Source organism: Carettochelys insculpta, chromosome 8 (assembly GCF_033958435.1).
Source record: "Carettochelys insculpta isolate YL-2023 chromosome 8, ASM3395843v1, whole genome shotgun sequence".
NCBI lineage: Eukaryota > Metazoa > Chordata > Testudines > Carettochelyidae > Carettochelys > Carettochelys insculpta.
The window spans coordinates 13660398-13681579 of record NC_134144.1 but is presented as its reverse complement, the minus strand read 5'-3'; the positions used below and the strand labels follow the sequence as shown (position 1 = coordinate 13681579).

The window sequence follows — 21182 nt, the reverse complement described above, 5'->3', positions numbered from 1 at the left end:
ACAGCTGATTCGTGGTTTTCCAGCTCTGGGAGGAGCAGGGATGGTATGTGAATCAGACTACTGGCCTGCTCTGAAAGCGCTGGGCCCTGGGGCTGAAGGAGAGGTGGGAAGTGCAGAGTTCTGGTGCTGGAGAGGGGCATAGGGGAAGAGGGCAGCCAGGCAGTCTGAGCTGCAGGTGAAGCTCCAGTGGGCCACAGGTTGCCCACTGCAGCTTTAAACCTTAGAAACTAACAAATTTATTAAGCTGTGAACTTATGTAGCCCCTCTGAGACTGCCCTAAAGTTACTCACATGACGGTTTGCAGGATTAGTACTTGAACCACTTTCTAAAGTTTGACCAAGCAGGAGTTGCTCCTATCCCAGGCAACGCACCCTGACTTCCAGGCTGTAAAATGCAGGAGAGTTACAAATCCTTGTTTCCGAGGCTGTACGGGGGGATGGACTCTGATATTTGTAGTTCTCCCTACATGGTAAAACTATCCCTGCTGTCACCACAGACAATCTGGTGTCTGATCTCTGTGACTTTGTTCTCACCCACAATTATTTCTGATTTGGTGACAATTTATACCTCCAGATACCTGCATGGCCCCACAATATACTAATATATTTATGGCTGACCTGGAAAAACAAACGATTCCTCTGCTCTCATCCCCTATTACCCCTCCTTTACTTAGGATACATCGATGACATCTTTATGATTTGGACCCATGGTATAGAGACTCTAGAAGAATTCCACGGAGACTTTAACAATCTGCACCCCAACCATCAACTTATGTCTTGACTACTCCATGCGAGAGATGTATTTCCTGGACACTACAGTAAAAATCAAGGATGGCCTGATTGGCACCACAATCTACTGGAAACACACTGATCGCCATACTTACCTACATGCTTCTAGCTTCCATCCTGCACATACAACTAGATCCATTGTTTACAGTCAAGCCCTTAGGTACAATTGCATTTGCTCTGATCCTACTGACAGGGACTGAAAACTGAAAGATTTCTACCAAATATTCATAAACCTCAATTACCCAACAGGAAAAATTAAAAAACAAATCGACAGGGCCAGACAAATACCCAGAGACCAGCTACTCCAAGGTAGGTTAAAAAAAGCCAGTAACAGAACACCGCTGGTCATTACCTACAGCCTCCAACTCAAACCACTGCAATGCATTATTAAAGACCTACAACCTATCCTCAGTCAGGATGCCACACTCCAGAAGGCCCTAGGTGACAGGCCTCTTCTCTCCTACAGACAACCTCCCAACCTTACGAGGATTCTCACCAACATCCACAGACTATACCGCAGGAATACCAATCCTGTAACTTTTCCTTGAAAAAAGGACCGTTGCCAACTTTGTCGACATATCTATTCTGCAGCTACCATCACTGGACCTAACCAAGTTATTCACAGAATCACAGGCACATTCTCATGTTCCTCAACTAACATCATATATGCCATTTCATGCCAACAATGCCCAGATACTTTGTATATTGGACAAACTTCAAACTCTCTTAGACAAAGAATTAATGGGCATAAAACAGACATAAAACACTCCTGATTCACAAACCTGTCAGTCAGCATTTTACTGGAGTGGGCCATTCTGTTAATGACCTGAAAGTCTTGTGTTTTACTGAAAAGGAACTTTCACAGCCATTTGAAAAGAGAGGCTGCTGAACTCTCTTCTATATTCAAATTTTACACATTAAGACATGGTTTGCACTGGGATGGCAATTTTCTAGCTCATTATAGGGGTTCTTTTACATACTTGGCTTTATCTAATTCTTGACTTCCCCCCCTCCTTCTGCTCCACTGCTCTCTGATTTGCTCACCTTGATAATAATTTTTCTGATTTGTCAACCTTGATTACTATTTTTGGTTCTCTGTGCCTTAAATATTGAGTCTGTTCTGGTATGTCTATGGTCTGAAGAAGTGGATCTGTCCCATCAAAGCTCATCACCTAATAAATTGTTAGTCTTTAAAGTGCTACTGGACTGCTTTTTTGTTTTGATAATATATAGACTAGCACAGCTCTCTCTCTGTTACTATGGTAAAACAAGGGTTATAACCCAACGACCATGAGGGAGTGGGGCTGTATCTGCAGCTGCCCACTCACCTGGTACTGATGTACTATATCCATACTGTAACAGGATAATACAAGTATCAGAGAGGTAACCGTGTTAGTCTGTAGCTTCGAGAACAAAACGAAGTCTTGTGGCACCTTATAGACTAACAGATATTTTGGAGCATAAGCTTTTGTGGGCAAAGACCCACTTCATCAGATGCATGGGGGGGTGCGGTTCAGAGGGGTATTTACAGAGTGGGGTCCCAGTAAGATGGAGGGCCGGAGCTGACAAGGTCTATTCAGCAAGGTGGAAATGGCCCAGTATCAACAGTACTTATCAAAAGAGGAAAAAACAAGTTAGATCAGACAGGGGGATGTGAGCCTTTGTCAGAGTCTAACGGGGACCAGACTTTGTTACGGGCAGTTTCTCTCCTCTGGGTGCTTGTAGCTCAGACCCGGTCGCCCCAGGGACACAGTCCAATGGAGCTGGTAAGAGGCGCTGTGGAAGGTGCCGCATTGTTAGCGTGCAACGCGGCACAGCGGAGGGAGGCAGCAAACCCCGGAGCGCGAGGCGGGCCCGGCTTCGCCAGGAGAGCTCCTTCTGCGGGCCTGGGGCCCAGCACGCTCCGGACACCGCGGCCCTGCCAAGATCCTCCTCGGCTCGGCTCGGCTCGGCCCCGCCCCGGAAGCTGCCGCGCCCCCGCGGCCCCGCCGCTTTCGCCTGCCCCGCTGCCGGAGCCGGGACCCCGCGCGCGTTCGGGTGCGTAAGCCTGCCGCTTCCCGCCCATCCGCCCGCCGCGGAGCAAAGGGCTGGGAACGACGGAGACCCGCGGAGGAGGCGCTGCCTCGTGCCCGCCTCGCGAGGGCGGGTTCGGGACTCCTCTGCCGACGCCAGGCCCCGGCCGGGAAGGCCCTGGGCGGTGGCTTGTGGGAGGGGGATTCCCGCGGCCTGTACTGGACGAATGTGCCGGGCTTCGGAGGGGCGAGCGCCGGGAACATGGCTGCGGGCCTGGCGCTGCTGGCTTAGCCGCGGTTTCTAAGGGGGCGCACGAGGTTGGGTGCAGCCTGTGCCTCGGGAGTCCGCCCTGAGCTCCACATCGGTTAGGAACAGGTCAAAGGGAGTATCAGAGAGGCAGCCGTGTTAGTCTGTGTCTCCGAGAACAACAAGCAGTCCTGTGGCACCTTATAGACTAACAGATATTTTGGAGCATAAGCTTTCGTGGGCAAAAGCCCACGAAAGCTTATGCTCCAAAATATCTGTTAGTCTATAAAGTGCCACAGGACTTCCTGAGGTCAAAGGCAGCTGCAGCTGAACGGCAGCAGAGCAAACAATAAGCAGCCACCCCCAAGGCTTGAGTGTTCCCGATTGAGAAGGACCAGTGCAGGCAGGGGGGTATCCAGTGCTTATGGGTTTTTCCCCCCCTCTGAGTCTCTAATCTTAGACACTTCTCCTGGTGGAAAGAAATTTAAAAGCTTGTTTAGCAGAACGTGGAAGAGCAATAAGTGTGAAGGGTAGAATCAGAACAAAAAAGCAGTCATGTAGCACTTTAAAGACTAACAAACTAACTTGTCAGGGGATGAGCTTTTGCGGGACAGACCCATTTCCTTCAGCTCTGTAGCCTTACCAGAACATACAGACTCAATATATAAAGTAGGAGGGGTAGAATCAGGTTTGGATTAGGCCTCACCCAAGCGTTGCCATAGTGGACCCTAGCCCTGTTTTGCTGTCTTACACAATAACAGGAGACAGGCACAGCAGAGAGGTTGCACAATGTCCTTGCATCTTGTAGCTGGTATGGTAATGAAACATAGCAGCAGCCTGGTTATATCCCTGTAGAATCATATGGCATCCCTTATGTTGTGGAAATAAGCTTTTCCAAAGAAGAGCTACACTGGTGAATTCCAGGTCTCATTTTTTTTTGGTGTGGTGATAGCCATTGTGGTAACAAAATACTCTGTGTACGTGGTGGTCAGGGAACACTGTCGAATCTGACAAGCAGAACATTTTATCCTACTTTTAAAATTCCTTTGTTTCCTGCTGTGTTTGTCTTTCGCTTCTGTAGTGCAAAGTCTGAGGAGTGACCTCCTGGTAATAAACACAGAGAACACATGCTGCATATTCTACATATACTTACATATATCGCAGCTGCTGCTGTTGCTAACAAGAAAAGCTGTTCAATGGACGCAGCTACAATAGTGTAAAAGGAGTAGACAGTAGTTAAAATATATGGGGCCAGAGTACACTGCAGCTTCTGTGGTCAGTGATAAATGATAGGGCCTATTTTTGCCAGGGTAGATGCAAATAGAAATAAAGGTTTTTGTGTTCTGACTTGCTGGTGCATCACTGTTTCCTGTGTTCAGAAGCTGTTGTGGTAGTTATGTGAACTTATGTTCTCATTTTGCACTAGTTACGCATGGACTATTGGGACTGGAGAGTGTGGAGTAACCTGGAGGATCAGGGATTAATTAATTCTATGGAGGGAGTGAAACAGCTTTATAAAAGCGAATGAATGTACTGGATTTTCATTGCTGTTTGATTAGAGTGTGTCTCTTTCTCTTTATTTAAGGAACAGGAATGGCTGTTGTGGCCTGACAAGTAAACATTCTTCCTAATTTTTTCAGGTGTACGTCACTTTTAATTTTTCCTAGAGTGTTTTAGTTTTCTAATTAGAGTGTAACCCATCTAGACAAATGTCAGTCAAGAATTTAATTACAAAATGTGTCCTGAGCATGATGGTTTCTCACAAAGGCACATGGGCCAACTTTGAATCTCCCTATTTGTGTTGTAGCCTGAAAGTAGGGACATGTATTTTACTGCCGACTCCTTTCATTACCATCTTCCCTGTCTTTGAGAGAAAAGGGCAGCAGTGCTCTTGTGAGTTATTAGAACAGGGTGGCCAAACCATGGCTCTTGAGCTGCATGCAGTTCTTTCATCAGTGACGTGTGGCTCCTGACAAGAGCCATGTGCCCGGACTGCTTACTGTCACTCTGTGCACACGCCCCAGCACCTGGAGGGAGAAGCGTGTGGTGGTGGTGGTGGTGGCGGTGGCAGCTCTGGTGGGTCCCAGGCATTGTGTTAGAATGGCGGGGGCTGTGGGTGCCTGGCTCTGGGGGAGGGAAAGGGGATTGGATTAGAGCATGGGGCCCTAAGGGTACCTGGCTCTCTGGGAGAGAAGGAGGATTGTGTTGAGTGGGGTGTGGGCTGGGGGTGCCTGGCTCTGGGGGAGGGGAAGGGGAAGGGGATTGAGCTGCATATTAAACAGATAGATACTTATTTTTATCTATCTATCTATATCTATCCAGAGGCATATTATAGATATATGTTAATCTATATAGATAGATACAGACATATACAAATAAATATATAATACATGGTTGGTTGCACTCTGTCCACAGCTATTTTTGTTCTTACTCTGTTAACTGGTTGGCCACCCCTGCACCTTCTTTATTCCAAGTACCATATGACTTTCCCACAGAGTCCTACTGTGCTGCAAGGTCTGTGGCTTTTGATGTGACTTTGAGCTGTAATTGCTTTAAAATAAGCCACCTGCCTGACTCAGTCATACGCCCCCGGTTTCCCTGTCGCCTTTCATGGTTTGAATGCAAGACAAGAGAAGAAGCAAGTGACCTGAGGAGTTAGGTGATGACCCTTTGTTGCATGTAACAAAGCCACCCGTATTGTTTTCCCCTGCCTCTAAATTACTGACTACTGCAGGAAGGGTAAATTCCCTATAAAACTGTGTGTCTGGGACGCAGGGAGTAAGGGTGGGGGAAGCCCTCCCTGTTCCTTACGTAATTGTGTCACTATGCTTGGTATAAGTTCTGAGGTACAGCTGTGCCAGATGTAGTTGGCTAAGACATGTCCAATCTAGAGTGACCGTAGATTGCTAGTAGGTACAATGAAATAGATGTGGTGTTGCATGTGCTATACAAGCTTTTGCACTGAGCTGTGGTATTCAGATGATCTTAAGGGTGGGAGTAGCAGATCTTGTCTATTGTAACCATCTTATGGCCTTGGAAAATACACATGATGATATAGTCATAGAATATGATAACTTTTTCCGTTCCACTGATCTTTTGGGAGGCTGTTAAACAAAAGCTACTGAAGACAGACATTTTAAAATTGTCAGGTCCAAATAATTGCAAGCAAGAGTTTTAAAGGAGCTGGCTATAGAGCTTGCTGGACAGTTAATGCTAATTTTCAATAAGGGAAGTTCCAGAAGACTGGAAGAAAGCTAATATTGTGCCACTAGTTAAAGGGTAAACGGCAAGATCTGGATAATTAGAAACCTGTCAGTCTGATATAATCCCATACAACATGATAGAGCGGTTGATATGGGACTCGATTAATAAAATTAGTAATGAATTAAAGGAGAGTAATATAATTAATGCCAATCAGGTTATTGGAATATAGATCCTGTCAAAGTAGCTTGATATCTTTCTAATGAGGTTACAAGTTTAGTTGGTGAAGGTAACACTGTTGATGTATATTTTACATAAATATAAAATATAATTAATTGACATTAATAGTCAGACTTTTTAAGGCTTTTCACTTGGCATTGTATGGTATCTTGATTAAAAACTAGAACTATAAACATGGCACACATCATAAGAAACAGTCGCAAAAATTTCTCTTATCGTTCTGTGGCATATTAACAGGAGTATCGGAAGTAAGACTTGGGAGATAATTATCCTCCTTACCTCAGTGCTGGTGAAGCCGTAGCTGGAGTGTGGTATCCATTTCTAAGTGCCACAGTTTTGGGAAGATGTGGAAAAATTGGAAAAAGTCTAGTGCAGAGCAACAAAACAAGAGAAGGTTTAGAAAACTTGATCTAGGAAGAAAGATAGAACATGTCTACTTTTTTCCAATCTTAAGAGACTGGGGGAGTGGGGGCTGATAAGTCTTCAAATATGTTAATGACTCTTATAAAGAGCACAGTGATCAATTGCTCTCTATGTGAGCTGAAGGTACAACAAGAAGTGAATGGGCTTCATCTGCAGCAAAGGAATTTAAATTAGATAATTAGGAATACCTTTCTAATTATAAGGGTGGTTAAGATTTGGAACTGGCTTTCCAGAAAGATTGTAGAGTCCCTAACACTGGAGGTTTTTAAATGCCACCAGGACAAATGCCTTTCAGGGGTGATCTAGATTACTTGTTCCTGCTGCAACGTAGTGGACTGGAGTTGACCTCTTGAGGTCCCTGCCCGTCATACAATTCTGTGATTAAATAAATTAAAAAGAAACAAACTGATCTAAAATGTTTAACAGGGAGTCATTATTGATCGTGGTGGGTCCCTGCAGGGGAAGTCCTTGAGGCATTAGTCCAGGTGGCATTTAAAAACCACTGATGGTAGGGTCCCTGGAGAATGGGGGCCCCAGTTTGAATAGGAAATAAAGTCTCAGTATCTGATCTGAAATAGAGTTCATGGCCTTAGACTCCAGAGACCCAACATGCAGCGAGTGGCTCATGTAGTAAGTACAGAGAGATGAACAGCCATATAAGCAGATCTGACATCATTTTCAATAAACCTGAGAAGACTGGGAAAGTTCCTGATAACTGATAGAGTGTTGTACCATTTAAATACCATGTATTTAAAAAGAGCGAATGGCATGACCTGAGGAACTATGGACTTGTCAGTTTAACATCAGTCTTGGGTGAGATAATGAAGCAGCAGATACGCGATTTGATTAGTAAAGGAAGGTAATGCAATTTATAGCAGTCAACTTGGGTTTATGGAAAACACTGTCAAATTAACTTTTTCATGACATTACAGTCTTGGTTGATAAAGGTGATAAGATTATACAAGGCACACCTGTAAAGCAATTGATTTGATACTGTACTACATTTTGATTGAAAACTAGAACTTCATAAATTTAATCTAGTACACATTAAATGGATTAACTGATATGTCTCAAAATGTAACTGTAAATCACCACAGAGCTGGTTCATGCCTAGTGTGGTCCTGCAAGAGTCTATTCTTGGTCTTATGCTTTTAACATTTTTATCAGTGTTAAAAACAATGATCATTGATAAAATTTGCAGTTGATCGAAAAATCAGAGGCATGGAAAATATAGGCAAGGAGAGGTCACAAATACATATCTATTGGGTTAAGCATAAAATCATAGGGTTGGGAGAGAGACCTCAGGAAGTCATCAAGTCCAACCCCCTGCTAAAAACTGGACCAATCCCAACTAAACCATTCCAGTTCCAGTTTTGTCAGGGGGTGACTTAAGGGATCAAGATTCCACCTGCCCCCAGTTAAGCCATTACAGTGTTTCACCACTCTCCTAGTGAAATAATTTTTCCTAACATCTAACCTTCCCTCACTGGAACTTGAGACCATTGCTCTTCATTGTGTCACCACTGAGAGCAGTCTCTCACCGTCTTCCTTTGAAGCCCCACTTCAGGTAGTTGAAGGCTGTTATCGAATCCCCCCACCTTCCCAACACATACTGTTCTCTTCTGTAGACTAAATAAGTCCAAATCCCTCAGTCTCTCCTCATAAGTCATGTGCTCCTGCCCCCTAATTATATTCATTGCCCTCCGTTGGACTCTCTCCAGTGCACCTGATCAGTGGTTCTTTCCTAGCATCCTTTGTGATATAATCATCTCAGAAGCAGATGTGGGGTTTAAATTATATCACCTTGAAGTACTGAACCGCAGTTTTGCATGATGAGCACATGAGTGATACTCTAGTAAATGTGGGAGTTCATTATGTAGAAACAGTAAAAAGGCCTTTCCCTGCCCCTACCGTGCTATGGCTCTGATTAAAAAAATATGTATACAGTGATGAAGAATAACCTAGAACACTTGGGGTAACCTGGGTGCAAGCACTCAATATTCATTTTAATAAGGCTAAGTGTCAACGTATGTCTAGGGCCAAAGAACGTAGGCTGGAGTATATCTGGGTAGCAGTGACTCAGAAAAAAAATTGCTCAAAAGATTTGGATATTGTGATGGATAATCATAAAAACGTAAACTCTGGAGCAGAGATGGGGAACCTTTTTCGAGTTGGGGCCACTGACCCATAGACAAATAAGTCAGGGGCCACACAAGTGAGAAGCGAAGCCAAAAAACCCTCACCTTAGTGGTCTCCGACTGAAAAACAAAAAGAAAAAAAAGGAGGTGCCTTACAGAGGAAGTATATGCGTGTTTGAAATCTGAGCTCTGTTGGGAAGTACCTTTTTAATAAACTGCAAAAATACTTGTATGGTAGGATCTTTCAAAAGAGACAAATAGAATTCGACTGAAATTAAGTGGGAGTTGGATGCCAGATTCCTTTAGATTCTTTGCAAATTCCCACTTTTAGCTATTCAGAATGGCAGTTTTTGGCACAGATACAATTGGTGCCAGCATCCCTTGGCTGCAACATGTCCGAACAAAATCACAGTGGTTCTTCCTTGCTCTATGGAATTCCCACAATTCATGGTATTGGTTTAAAGAATAGAAACCTGTGATAAACATTTTTCCCTGAGAGAAAATTATTCAAATCACATTCTGGTGGTGTAGGAGGGGAATTTCTCAGCCCTCAGAGGCTTATAGATTTCCCTACTCCCATGCCATCCACTAAAAAAAATACCTTAGACATCAGTGGGTGTTTGTGAGCAGCTGTGATGGGTGTGAGTATATATTTGTGAAAGTATGTGTGTGTGCAAGTGAGAGAGAGCTGTTTAAAACCGCAGAGTTTTGCCCCACAAATCCTGGGTTTTGTAAATAAGTAAATAAATGCTGTATTCAATTTTTTCAACCAGTTATAATTTTTAAAAAGTATCCCACACATTTGCAACGGTATTATTCAGAGAAGGTGACAACTTCCACTGAAATACAAGTATTTCTAGAGTTGTGCATTGTTTACGGGCATAGGAGATCATCCATGTGTACCTGTGCCTGTGGGTAGAGACAGCCTATGGTTTTAATTTTCTCACGTCACCATCAGTAGACAGAAATGCAGCAGCTTGTGTGTCATTTCTCCGGGTTCCTAAATGGCGTGATGTGATGAGGGAGGTGGTTGTATTGTGATCTCCCCATTGTAGCTTCCAAAATGCAGAACCATATCAGAGCATGCCAGAGGCTTTTCAGTCAAGCGTTCGGGTTTCCTGGTATTGCGTGATAGTGGAATTACTGTGATTGTGTATGTGTCCCTATGTGAGCATTTCTTATGCAGTGCTCTTATGTAAACATGAAGTACAGAGTGCTGATTTTCAGAGCACTGGTTCCCGAGCTTTGTACTAAGGTAACCCATGAGTTACATTGTCTCTTCTCTGGGGACCCACCGTTACCACTACCCAACTTCTCAGTCCCCCATAGCCTTGCTCCTCACTTCTGTCCCCTTCTCAGGTCAAGTTCTCAACTGAGGTCTGTCCAGCCCACTTGCTCTCTCTGTCTCTTCTAGCTCTGGGCCTGGTGGCTGCTAGCCTTGCTGACTCTGGCTTCTTGCTCTGTGTTGCTGCCCAGATTTTGCTCTCCTCAGCTCTGCCAAAAAAAGCAGGACCAAGCAAAAGCAGCACCGCAGAAGTGGCTGGAGCTAGCTAGCTGTGGTTACCCTTCTTGTGACCTAGAGGTGCTTCTTCTGTGTTGCCACCAGGATCCATCTTCTTCACCTGTAGTTATGGGGAAATGAAGTGGGTAGGAAAGCACCTCTGAAACGTGTAGGTCGTGGAGAAGTTGCTGTTTGCTGGCTCCACCCACTTCCTCTGTTTCAGCTGCTGCCCAAATCCCACTTCCCATCCCACTGCTTGCTATGAAGAAGAGTACAAGTGTAGGGCAGAGCTTGCCTCTGAGGCCCACAGAACCCAGCTAGACCCTTCCCATGCCCTTCTGGTGGGTAAGGACCCATGATTCAGGCAGCACCATGTTAAAGTGCTCTGCGCTCCCCCTGATTTCAGTTGCAGTTCAGTGCTCAGCACACCTGGAATCTAAGGCTTTGCTGGGGGTTGAGAACTTGATTATGAATAGGTTAGATCTCGTCTACACTGCAGATACGAGCTGTGTTGTACCTTTGTTGTGTCTGGATCTTGAACTTGTCTGTGCTAGTTTTTAATCCTCCATTTTCCCATTGCTGCTTCCATAGGCTGGCTGTTTATGCAGACAAGGTGCCAGCAAACAATAGCACTGTACGGTAAACTCTTTCGTATCCAGAAGCCCTGGGACCGGGAGATTGCCAAATGTTAAAATATGCTGGATGCCAAAGTTCAGCTTCTCCCAGCCTGCCTCCCCCCCCAGCCCGCCAGTTCCCTTTCAATTTCTGCCCCATTGCCTTGTTGGTGGGGACAGTGTGGAGCCGCTTGCAGTGCTCCCCCTGCTGGGCGGCGGGCATCGGGTGCGAGAGCAGAGGAGCTGCTGGCCACGCGCGCACACAGCCTGGAGGCCGCCAGAGTCAGAAGGAGAAGTGGCATCCATGGCTGGGGCATGGCAGAATGCCACCTAATCGAGAATTCCAGTTGTTTGAATACCTGTTAAAACAGTAATCCCTGTCAGCTAGACCCACTTCTAGCAAGGTTAGTGCCATGCCAGAACTGCTTATGTTGCTGTTGCCTCCCACAATAGGGACGTTGGAAGTCTGAGAGCCTAGTCTGTGGCTCTGCAGAAGGTATATGTCGTTGTGTAGAGTGGGGAGTGGTAGCTGGATGAGACTTTGCACTGGAAAATTAATTTGAATTAGTTCTTTGTTGTGGGTTTAATGGGACTTTATTTTCATTCAGGTGTGAGATGTGAGGCAGAGGTGTTTACATGGAAAAGGTGTATCCAGTTTTTAACAAGGATCTGCAAGCAAAGAAAATTGCTTCCAGCTGACTTTCTCTGATCTCCTTTAAACTGAGTGGAAGCATTATCTGTATTATCAGCTTGCCATTTGTGGAGCTGTGATTTCCAGTTGGTGGCAAAAGGCTGAAAAGCACAGCAGCAGCTTTTAACAGCTTGGGTAAAATTCTCAAAAGCAAGTAAATGACTAAGCAGCCTAAGTCCTGCTGATTTCACTTCAGAGGAAGATACATTTGAAAATGGCTGTCTACTTAGGTTTTTTTAATAGTAATGCAGTGCAATACAAACACTAGATGTGTTTTGCTTTCATTGTGTTCTTGGGTGGGAAAGGCCTATTGGCCTATGAGCTCATTTTATAGATGGGGAACTGAGAAAGTAAATGATGAAGTTACTTGTCTAAGAACTGTGGCAGGAATGCTGACTTCCAGAGACTCCGCTGTCTAAGGGTACTTCTGTGTTTCCCAGAGTATTGATGTGGTCAGAGTTGATCTTTCGGGGTTCAATTTCATGCACCTAGTGGGGACACACGCAATTAAACTATCAGGGCTTGACAATTGACCCTGGTACTCCTCAGTATCGTGAGAATTTCCCCCATCAACCTCCCTCTGTGAGGACTGCCAAATAAGTCGATCCTAGATACATTAATTCCAGCTATGCAGTTGTCGTGGCTGGAATTCCGTATCTATGATTGACTTACAAGCCTAGTGTAGGCTTGGCATAAATATTGAGCACATTTTTTTTTTAAATTAAACATAAGTTAAAGAGAAGGAAACGTGCTATTAAAAATGCAGCACAAGATCCATCTGCACCTTCAAAACTGTATTAGTTTGTGTCCAACTTCTTTTGAAGCAAAAAGCAAACAAACATAAAAACTTAAAAAAACTCATTTACAGTTGATGTGCCCTGGTTGGCATCAATAAATAAGAGAACTCTCTGTGGAGTACTGCATTTCACGAATTGGCCAGTAAGTGAACCTAATGATGAAAAGGAAGGGAAATACATCATAAAATGTTCTTTGTACCTTTATTTTGATAAGTGCACTTGAGTTTTCACGTATTTACACTAGTCTGTGTTATGCTTGTTGCTGCATGCTGTGCATGCTAGATAATGTTCTGTATTACACTTTTAAAAAGTTCTGCTTAGGTACCAATACTAAGTACAGTCTCAGTAACAAGAGACTTCACTATACCTCTCAACTGTTATTCTTGTGCAGAAGAGCATGCAGATTTTTTTTTCCTTTGTTTCCTTTGTAAGCATGATTGGGTGCAGATTTGCTAAAGTTCTAACTCTTAACTTGTTCTCAAACAACTCTTGACATACACTGTTCTTGTTCGTGGGCTGCTGTTTTTAGTTTCACTTCCTTTGGAACTTACAGACTTGTGTAATTAATAGTGCTTTACTTAAGTGGATCTTCCATTCCTGTCAATACTGATTTGTCATGGGCTTTTCTTTTATTCATAATGAACAGCTTGGGGAGCCCCTTCAAGAACATTGGATCTTTTTAATCAGGACCAACATTTTGCCCATAACTTGAATGCCTCAAAGATTGAAGTGCAGCAGGATGACTTGAAAGGCTGCTCAGTAAATCATCAGCTCAAGGAAGGCCTGTACTTTTTTTTTTCCAACAGAATTTCTCTATTTAAAAACATCTGATTAAGATCAACGACCAACCAGATGCTCTGTTGCAAATGTATATTGTGGCATGTTGACTTCCTGTTTAAAATTCAAAAAGAGGACAGGTAAGCTTAAAGGGCCAGCAGTCTGTGATGACAAAGAGCCAAGTGTCAGCAGCCCTCATTCACCAAATTGAGCAGGAACTGGACGAAGACGAAAAGGAGATGATGATTTTTCTGTGCCGGGATCTTGCTCCTGATTTATCTAATGTCGACATCAGGGAGCTCCTGGGGGTTCTGAATGAAACGGGAAGGCTGGGCTTGTCTGAGCTGTTATACAGACTGAGGAGGTATGACTTGCTGAGGAGGGCCCTGGGGACAGAGAAAACAGCAGTGGAGACTGATCTGGCCAGGAATCCTAGAGCCGTCTCTGATTACAGGTAATTTGTCTGTTTCACTTTTCAAGGGTAACTTTATGTTGTGTTCATACAAAATGAAGAGTGAAAGAAAAGCAGAAACGAGGATCACACAGCAATATAATAAAAGTACTCCAAAGTATGGTCCCTATATGCAGTTTACCAGTTTCTTAGACGGAATGGTGTTAAAAGTGTCTGGCTTCATATTAATAAAGCAGAAATATGTACATTAAAGCAATGCTCATTTTGTGCTGATACTTGTCAGTACTGAGTACTGGCACCTCAGCAGCCCCACCTGTGGGATTAGTTTCGGGGAAGGACGTGGTGAGCCAGCCGAGTACTGGCACCTCCTTTTTTTTTTTCTTTTGGTACAAAAAAGGCTCTGCATTAAACAATAGCTGTTATGCTGGAGGGAAGAGCAGTGGGGATGAACAGATAGAAGACACCCTCTACAGCCTCACTGTATTTAGTGACTCCCATTCATCATTGTCGGTTCATTCAAAACCAGACCGTATAAAATCTACAGCACAGAATTGTTCCCTGCAGTGTATAGCCTAGTACTTTGCCCTGTCTCATTTAAAATGTTCTTAGTGAAGGGACTTCCTCCACTGTCTTGGGAGACTCTTCCCCAGATGAATGCTTGCCTCTGTTGGCTGTGGTGGGTGTGGTGTGGTCACTGTTGAAGAGAAGACACTGGTTTGATTGTTAAAACAGTGCTTTTGCCTACAGTGAATTTTCTTTACGTACCATATACCCCCACTTTGGCTATGATAATATGCTAAGAGGAACCTTCTTACCCCCAGTAGTGACTATCACATAGTCACTGGATGAAAGTGTTCAGGGCTTTGCCCCCATTTTTATTTGAGGATAGTTTTTCCTGATTCTTCCTAAGAAGGCAGCGACTAACATGTCCATGATGCTTCAGACCTCAGCTATACTGAAGAATGAGATTCTTAAAGTCGTTCAGAAAGCCAGGAATGCTCTTGGGCAATGTGTGATTAGTCTGGGAACAAAATCTTATTTGATAGGCAAGTTAGTGATACAAGGATCGTGTCATCTGATGTGTAAAAATCTATGGAATCATAATTTCAGTGGTGTCAGGCTGTGCAGAGATTAGTAGGGTAAACTCATTGTTTGCCACTTTCAGTTCCTCCTTTTGATGGAAATTTTGATGATACAATGTCATTGAAATTGGGTCAAGGTGGGCATAGAACATTTAAAAATAAATATCACAAGGTTACATTATTTATGTAAAAAAGACATTGATCTTTGCTGATCCTAAGAAAGATTGCCTTGACATGAATGAATAAACATTTTCAGTCCTACAAGTCATCATCCATGTTGCCTCTAAGGCAGTGGCGCAGTGGCTCTCAATCTTTCCAGACTACTCTTCCCCTTTCAAGAATCAGGTTTGTCTCATGTACCCCAAAGTTCCTCTTCACCTAGAAAAAGTATCAAGGCACATTACTGAGAAATTTCTTACTTCCTCATTTTTACCTTTATAATTATAAAATAAATCAATTGGAATATAAATATTGTACATGTTGAAACCCTTAGTCCAGCATCCTTGGTACCTGACCAGTGCCAAATGAGAGAATTTGCCAAACCACAGGAGATCAATATTGTGTAGCAGCATTATCAATGCTTCCACTGCGTACTGGGCTCTTAAAAAACATTTAGGGGTAAATTACAGCTAAATAACAGCACAGAAGGGAGCCAGGACTTGTGGCTGTAAAACTTTATGGGACCATGGAAAGGTTGGCCACACCCATGGTAAGTGGTTGTCTGGCTAACTAAAATAAATCCAGCTTATAGAGTTTGCTGGACGTTAGAGTGCCGAATTAGAGAGGTGCAATCTGCACTTAGATTTTAGGTGTATAGTACATGAAACAATATAAATGACCATTGTCTATATGAAATTTTAGTTTGTATTGACTTTGCTAGGATTTTTTTAAAGTGGTATGTTGTAAAGCTAGACAAATAACTAGATGGGTTGTGGAATCACTCTGGGTACCCCAGGAGTACGTGACTCTGGCTGAGAGCCACTGGTCTAAGGTACAACTGCTAGATAAGTTGTCACACTGATCCTTCTCTGCTGCACGCTTGCACCTCTCTGCAAAAGGCAGACTTGTGGTCAGATTTGTGCAGGATGATGAATGTCTCATTTTGGGACATCAGCATTGATTAGCCGAAAGATTAATTCAGGAACATATGGTATTCCACACACAACTGAAGTGATCGGTCCATCCTCCGGGTCCCCATCCATGTCCAATAGGGAAGGGCAGTTTTGGATCACTCGGTCATTCCAGAGCCATTCCGTTGTTTGATAATTTACCCCCTTGATAACAAGTATCAGCACACACGCTTTTGGTGGCAATTTTTCCTCCATGTGTCGGCCTCTTGGAAAAGCATGTGCTGGCATGGCTCTGCAGGTGTCGTCATGTTGGTCTTGAAATGACAAACTCAGAGTATGAACTTCACCCGGGGATTTATGACCTCAAATGTCATTGTCTCCAGCTGTTCTGAGTACCTTCAGAATGAGCAGAGCGACTTCAGAAACTGAATCAAATGCTTTCCAGTCAGATAATTTGGTCTTTCCAGGCAGCCTTCTGGTTATGTCACTTCCTGAACGTCAGAGTAGCAGCTGTTAATGGTCCCATTGAGTTTATACAGCAAATTTTACAGCAACTGTTCAAAAGAGTAGCAAAAAATGTGGGAATTGGGTCAATAGGAAATTGTAACTCCCATTGGGAGAACATGTGTGCCTGATCCCTTTCCTGCTTTTCTTTAGTCGCCTGAAGGAGGTGGAAGTCATGTAACCTTCATACTTGATAGTTTGTAGCTTAACCTGATCAGACATCAAGTCAAAGGCAGAGCCAGAAATATAAACCCACCTCCCTTAATTGCCAGTCTTCTCTCTTAACCACTGGACCCTTCTCTTTTCAGTGTGTGTCTGGGAGGCTGGAGAGGTGTATATGTATTGTTAGCCAGGAATGGGCACTGACAGATGGTTCCTGACATTTGGGCAGGACTGGGCTATTACTGAAAACGAATCACTTGGGGCTAATTTCTCTTGCAGGGTGCTGATGGTGGAGATTAACGAAGAGCTGGATAAAAAAGAAGTGAGTTCTCTCATTTTCTTGCTCAAGGATTATGTGCCACGTATGAAAATGGCAAAAGACAAGGTAATGGCTACTTTTTGTGTCCATAGTGTTATCTTTTTGTGCTCCAAAAGGAAGAGTTAGGAGAATGAGAAACTAAAGTTGTCAGAATAACATAAGAAATGCCAAGGGAGAAAAGAGAGATGCATAGGAACAGTGGGAAGGGGAAGCAGAAATAAAGAATTACGGGAAGCAGGATGATGCATTAAAATCAAATAGGATGGAACAGGGCTAAGATTTAGAGAGATGAGGAGAGGGAAATATGGAAATGCTACACTTAGTGGGACTACAGTTTGAACCTCTCTAATCTGGCACCCTTGGGACCTGACCAGTGCTGGACGAGAGAATTTGCTGGACCCCGGCAGGTCAGTGTTATCTAGGAGCATTACCAACATTTCCACTACTTCCTAGGTGCTTAGAAGACATTTGGGGTAACAGCACAGAACGCTGAGAGCCAGGGCAGGTGGCTATGAACAAACTTTATGGAACTGCAGGGAACTTGGCCTTACGCTTGATAAGTGGTCATCCAGTTAACTAAAATCATGCTGGATTACACATGTTGCCAGGCAAGAGAGCTCCAGATTAGAGAGGTTCGAACTGCAGTAGCTGGAAGAAACTCAGAAATAAAGCCTCTTTCTCTCAAGTGTTTTGCCATTTGAAAGCATGGGGGGGTCCAGTCCCCCCAAACAGAGATGATTATGGACTATAACCATGTTTATGGGGATAGTGCTCCTTTGTTTGTCCCCTAGTCTACCTACTAACCAAACCCCTTTATCTTACCAAAGCACCTATTCTTCCATTTGAATCCTGAGTGTGTGTGTCTGTGTATTCTGAGTCAGAGGGATGCACTAACTGAGAGATAATGAGGCTATTCTGACATCGCACAAGTATAATAATTTTGTGTCTCAAATCCCCATGTTTTTTCTAGCAGCAAGAAGGGTATGTAGGGAAAAAAACCATAAATTCCCCAGGGCTTTTATGTTCTGTAGCATGTGAGGCAAGGTTCTGCTTGGCTGCCTGAGCAGTGGGGAGGAAATGAAAACAGTTTCCTAAAAAACTATGATGCGTCTTTGCTAGAGCATCATACTCTAGCTTCTAGCTAGTGAAGTGTCATGACATCGAGAGCCCTTGCGCATCCAAACTAGCAACTGTGTTAATACTTAGGAGAACTTGTGTTCATTATCTCTGAAGAGTTAAAGGAAAGCCTGTGTTATGTCTTGTGTTGTTTTGTTGGGTGACTGGGACTTGCTCTTCCCAGACTTTCTGACAGGGAACAAATTGCTGGCCTTGCAGTTTGTAATGCTTTCTGCTGCTGTCCTAGAGCTTCCTGGCTGTAGTCTGTGATCTAGAGAAGCTAAATCTGGTGGCTCCTGATCAGTTGGATTTGATAGAAGACTGTTTGCAGAACATTCACAGGATAGACCTGAAAAAGAAGATCCAGAAATACAAATGTGAGGGTAAGGCACATGTTTTGCACCTCGATACAAAGTAAGAGACCATGCAGTCCTGCTAAGAGTTGTACGTGCTTGGTAGTGAAGGCATTACATTACCTCTTAAAGCAGCAGCCAGCAAGTGAGCTGCATGAGTGGGCCTCTTTCACCTCAGTGGGCTGCAGCAGCCTGTGGCTCACTGGAGCTCCACCTATGCCCTGTGGTGCCCCCTTATGCCCCCCCTCCCCACGTGCCTCTCATGTACTGGGGCACCAGAGCTTCCAACTTCCCTGCTCTTCTCCCTCCCTCCCAGTGTTTTCTGAGGAACTGTGACTCTCCTGACTCTCACTCTGTCCCTGCCCTTCCAATTGCTCCCAGAGCTAAAATACTGCAAACAGCTGATATTCAGCCATATCTGCCTTTGGAACATATAAGTTCTCTCACAAAGACTGGATCGATGAAAATGCTGACATTCTTAGGCCTCTTTTTGACGAAAAACACATGGCGCCTCTGAATAACATAAAGAATCCATCTCAAAGCACAAGAGATCAACTTCAACAAGCAAGAACTGTTCTTCAGCAAGAATCCAGGTGGTGTGCGAACAAGTATTGGGCCGACCTATGTTCTAATATTCAAAAGGCATCTGATTTGGGTGACCTGAAAACCATGTATGATGGATTAAAGGAAGCACTCAAACCAAACATTACCAAAGTTGCCCCAGTGAAGCATTTAAACAGACAGGTAATCACAGACAAAAAGCTGCAGATGTCCAGATGGGTGGAACACTACTCAAGTCTTTATTCCCACAAGCATACAATACAACCTGAACTTGACAAGCTCGTCCCAACTCTTCCAGAAACATCTGAGCTAGATGCAGAGCCTACAGAGGAGGAACTTTCTCAAGCTCTTGATGCTCTCGCCAATTGAAAAACACTAGGAAACGACAGAATTCCAGCTGAAGTCCTGAAGGCAAACAAGGCTTCACCTTCCTCTGAGATTTACTCCTAAAATGATGGAGAGCAGGTGATGTCCCACAAGACATGAGGGATGCAAACATCATCACTCTCTATAAAAACAAAGGCAAGAGTGACTGCAACAAGTATAGAAGTGTCTCATTGCTGAGCATTACAGGCAAAGCATTTGCCTGTGTCATTCTCAAACCCCTGCAAAAACTCGAAGATCGAGTCTATCTAGAAACACAATATGGTTTCAGGCTGGCAGGTCAACAATGGACATGATTTCCTCACTTTGACAACTACTGGAAAAATGCAGAGAACAAGAACAGCCAATATTCATAGCATTTGTGGACTTAACAAAGGTGTTTGACACAGTCAGTAGGTCAGGAATATACAGAGTATTAACCGAGATTGGCTGCCCATCTACCCTACTGAAGCTCATAACATCCTTTCCTGAAAACATGAAAGCAACAGTGCAATATGATGGATCTACACCAGAACTGTTTTCAATGAACAGCAGAGTCAAACAAGGGCATGTTCTTGCCCCTAGTCTCTTCAGCATATTCTTCTCAGTTCTACTAAATTGCAGATTTCGAAACTCACGCAGCGCTGTATTTCTCCGCACTAAACAGGATGGCTCTGTCTACAACATAGCAAGACTCAAGGCCAAAACTAAAGTCAACAAAGTCCTCATCAGGGAACTCCTCTTTGCAGATGATGCATCTCTCGTCGCTCATAATGAAGACCTGCTGTAGTCACTGATGGATTCTCTATCCGGAGCCTGCAAGTTATTTTCCCTTGACTTAAGCATGAAGAAAACTATTGTATTCACTCAAGATATACCTCAGCGACCTAATGTCATTCTGGATAGTAGCCCATTAGATGTGGTTCAACAGTTCTGTTACCTTGGATCTACTGTCACTGCAAACCTAGAAATGGACAAAGAACTAAACATCAGAATTGGGAAGGCAGCTACGATTTTTGGCAGACTTATGAAACGAACATGGAACAATCCTAAGCAGACAGTGAAAACAAAGATACTAATCTATCAGACATGTGTATTGAGTATCCTGCTATATGATTCTGAGGCATGGACCACCTGCTTGAACCAGGAGAAGAAATGGAATGGCTTCCATCTTTGCTGCCTCCCCAGAATTGTGAATATCACCTGGCAAGATAAAGTTTCAAATGCAGAAGTCCTGTCAAGATCTGGCCTACCCAGCCTCATAATCATCCTCAACAGCAGAAGACTACGATGGCTTGGTCATGTGAGAAGAATGGGTGACGAACGTCTTCCCAAAGAAATCCTCTTCAGTGAACTGTCATGTGGGTTGAGAACAAGAGGAAGACCAAAGCTAAGATTCGAGGATACATGCAAAAACGCCGTTAAAATATTCAACATCGATCAAAAATCCTGGGAATCTACATCATCAGATCAAAATACCTGGCAACGATTGCTATGACGGGGCACATCATCCTTTAATAGTATCTGTGCAAGCCATGCAAAAGAACTTCATCTTAGAAGGAAAAACTCTGACTCGATAATTCAAAAATAGACTGACGTGGTTATTGCAATCGACCATGCAAATCCGATATTGGATGGATAAGCCCTGAGAGAAGCTGCAGACTCAAACACTGCCCATAGATTCTCCCCACTGCTGCTAACCACTGTCTCTCAAGACAAAAAGGGGCCATATGATAATACTGGAATGCATGCTAACATTTTGAAGAGCTTTGTGATACATAGGTACTATGCCCTTAAGACAGTGTAACTGT

General features: G+C 43.8%; 1 protein-coding gene across 3 annotated transcripts in view; it reads left to right on the top strand.

Annotated features, from left to right (window-relative positions):
- The first annotated feature begins 2694 nt into the window (after positions 1-2694).
- CFLAR (CASP8 and FADD like apoptosis regulator) overlaps positions 2695-21182 on the top strand; it is a 40652-nt gene continuing 22164 nt past the window's right edge. The window contains exons 1-4 of one of the 3 annotated variants that reach the window (XM_075000920.1): positions 2695-2825; positions 13459-13883; positions 16939-16981; positions 18342-18477. In XM_075000920.1, the coding sequence (XP_074857021.1) occupies positions 13597-13883; positions 16939-16981; positions 18342-18477 (466 nt within the window). In that variant the 5' untranslated portion in view covers positions 2695-2825; positions 13459-13596. Of the gene's footprint in view, positions 2826-13298; positions 13884-16938; positions 17045-18341; positions 18478-21182 lie in introns of all 3 variants that reach the window. The other 2 variants (XM_075000918.1, XM_075000919.1) reach the window with 2 other exon arrangements.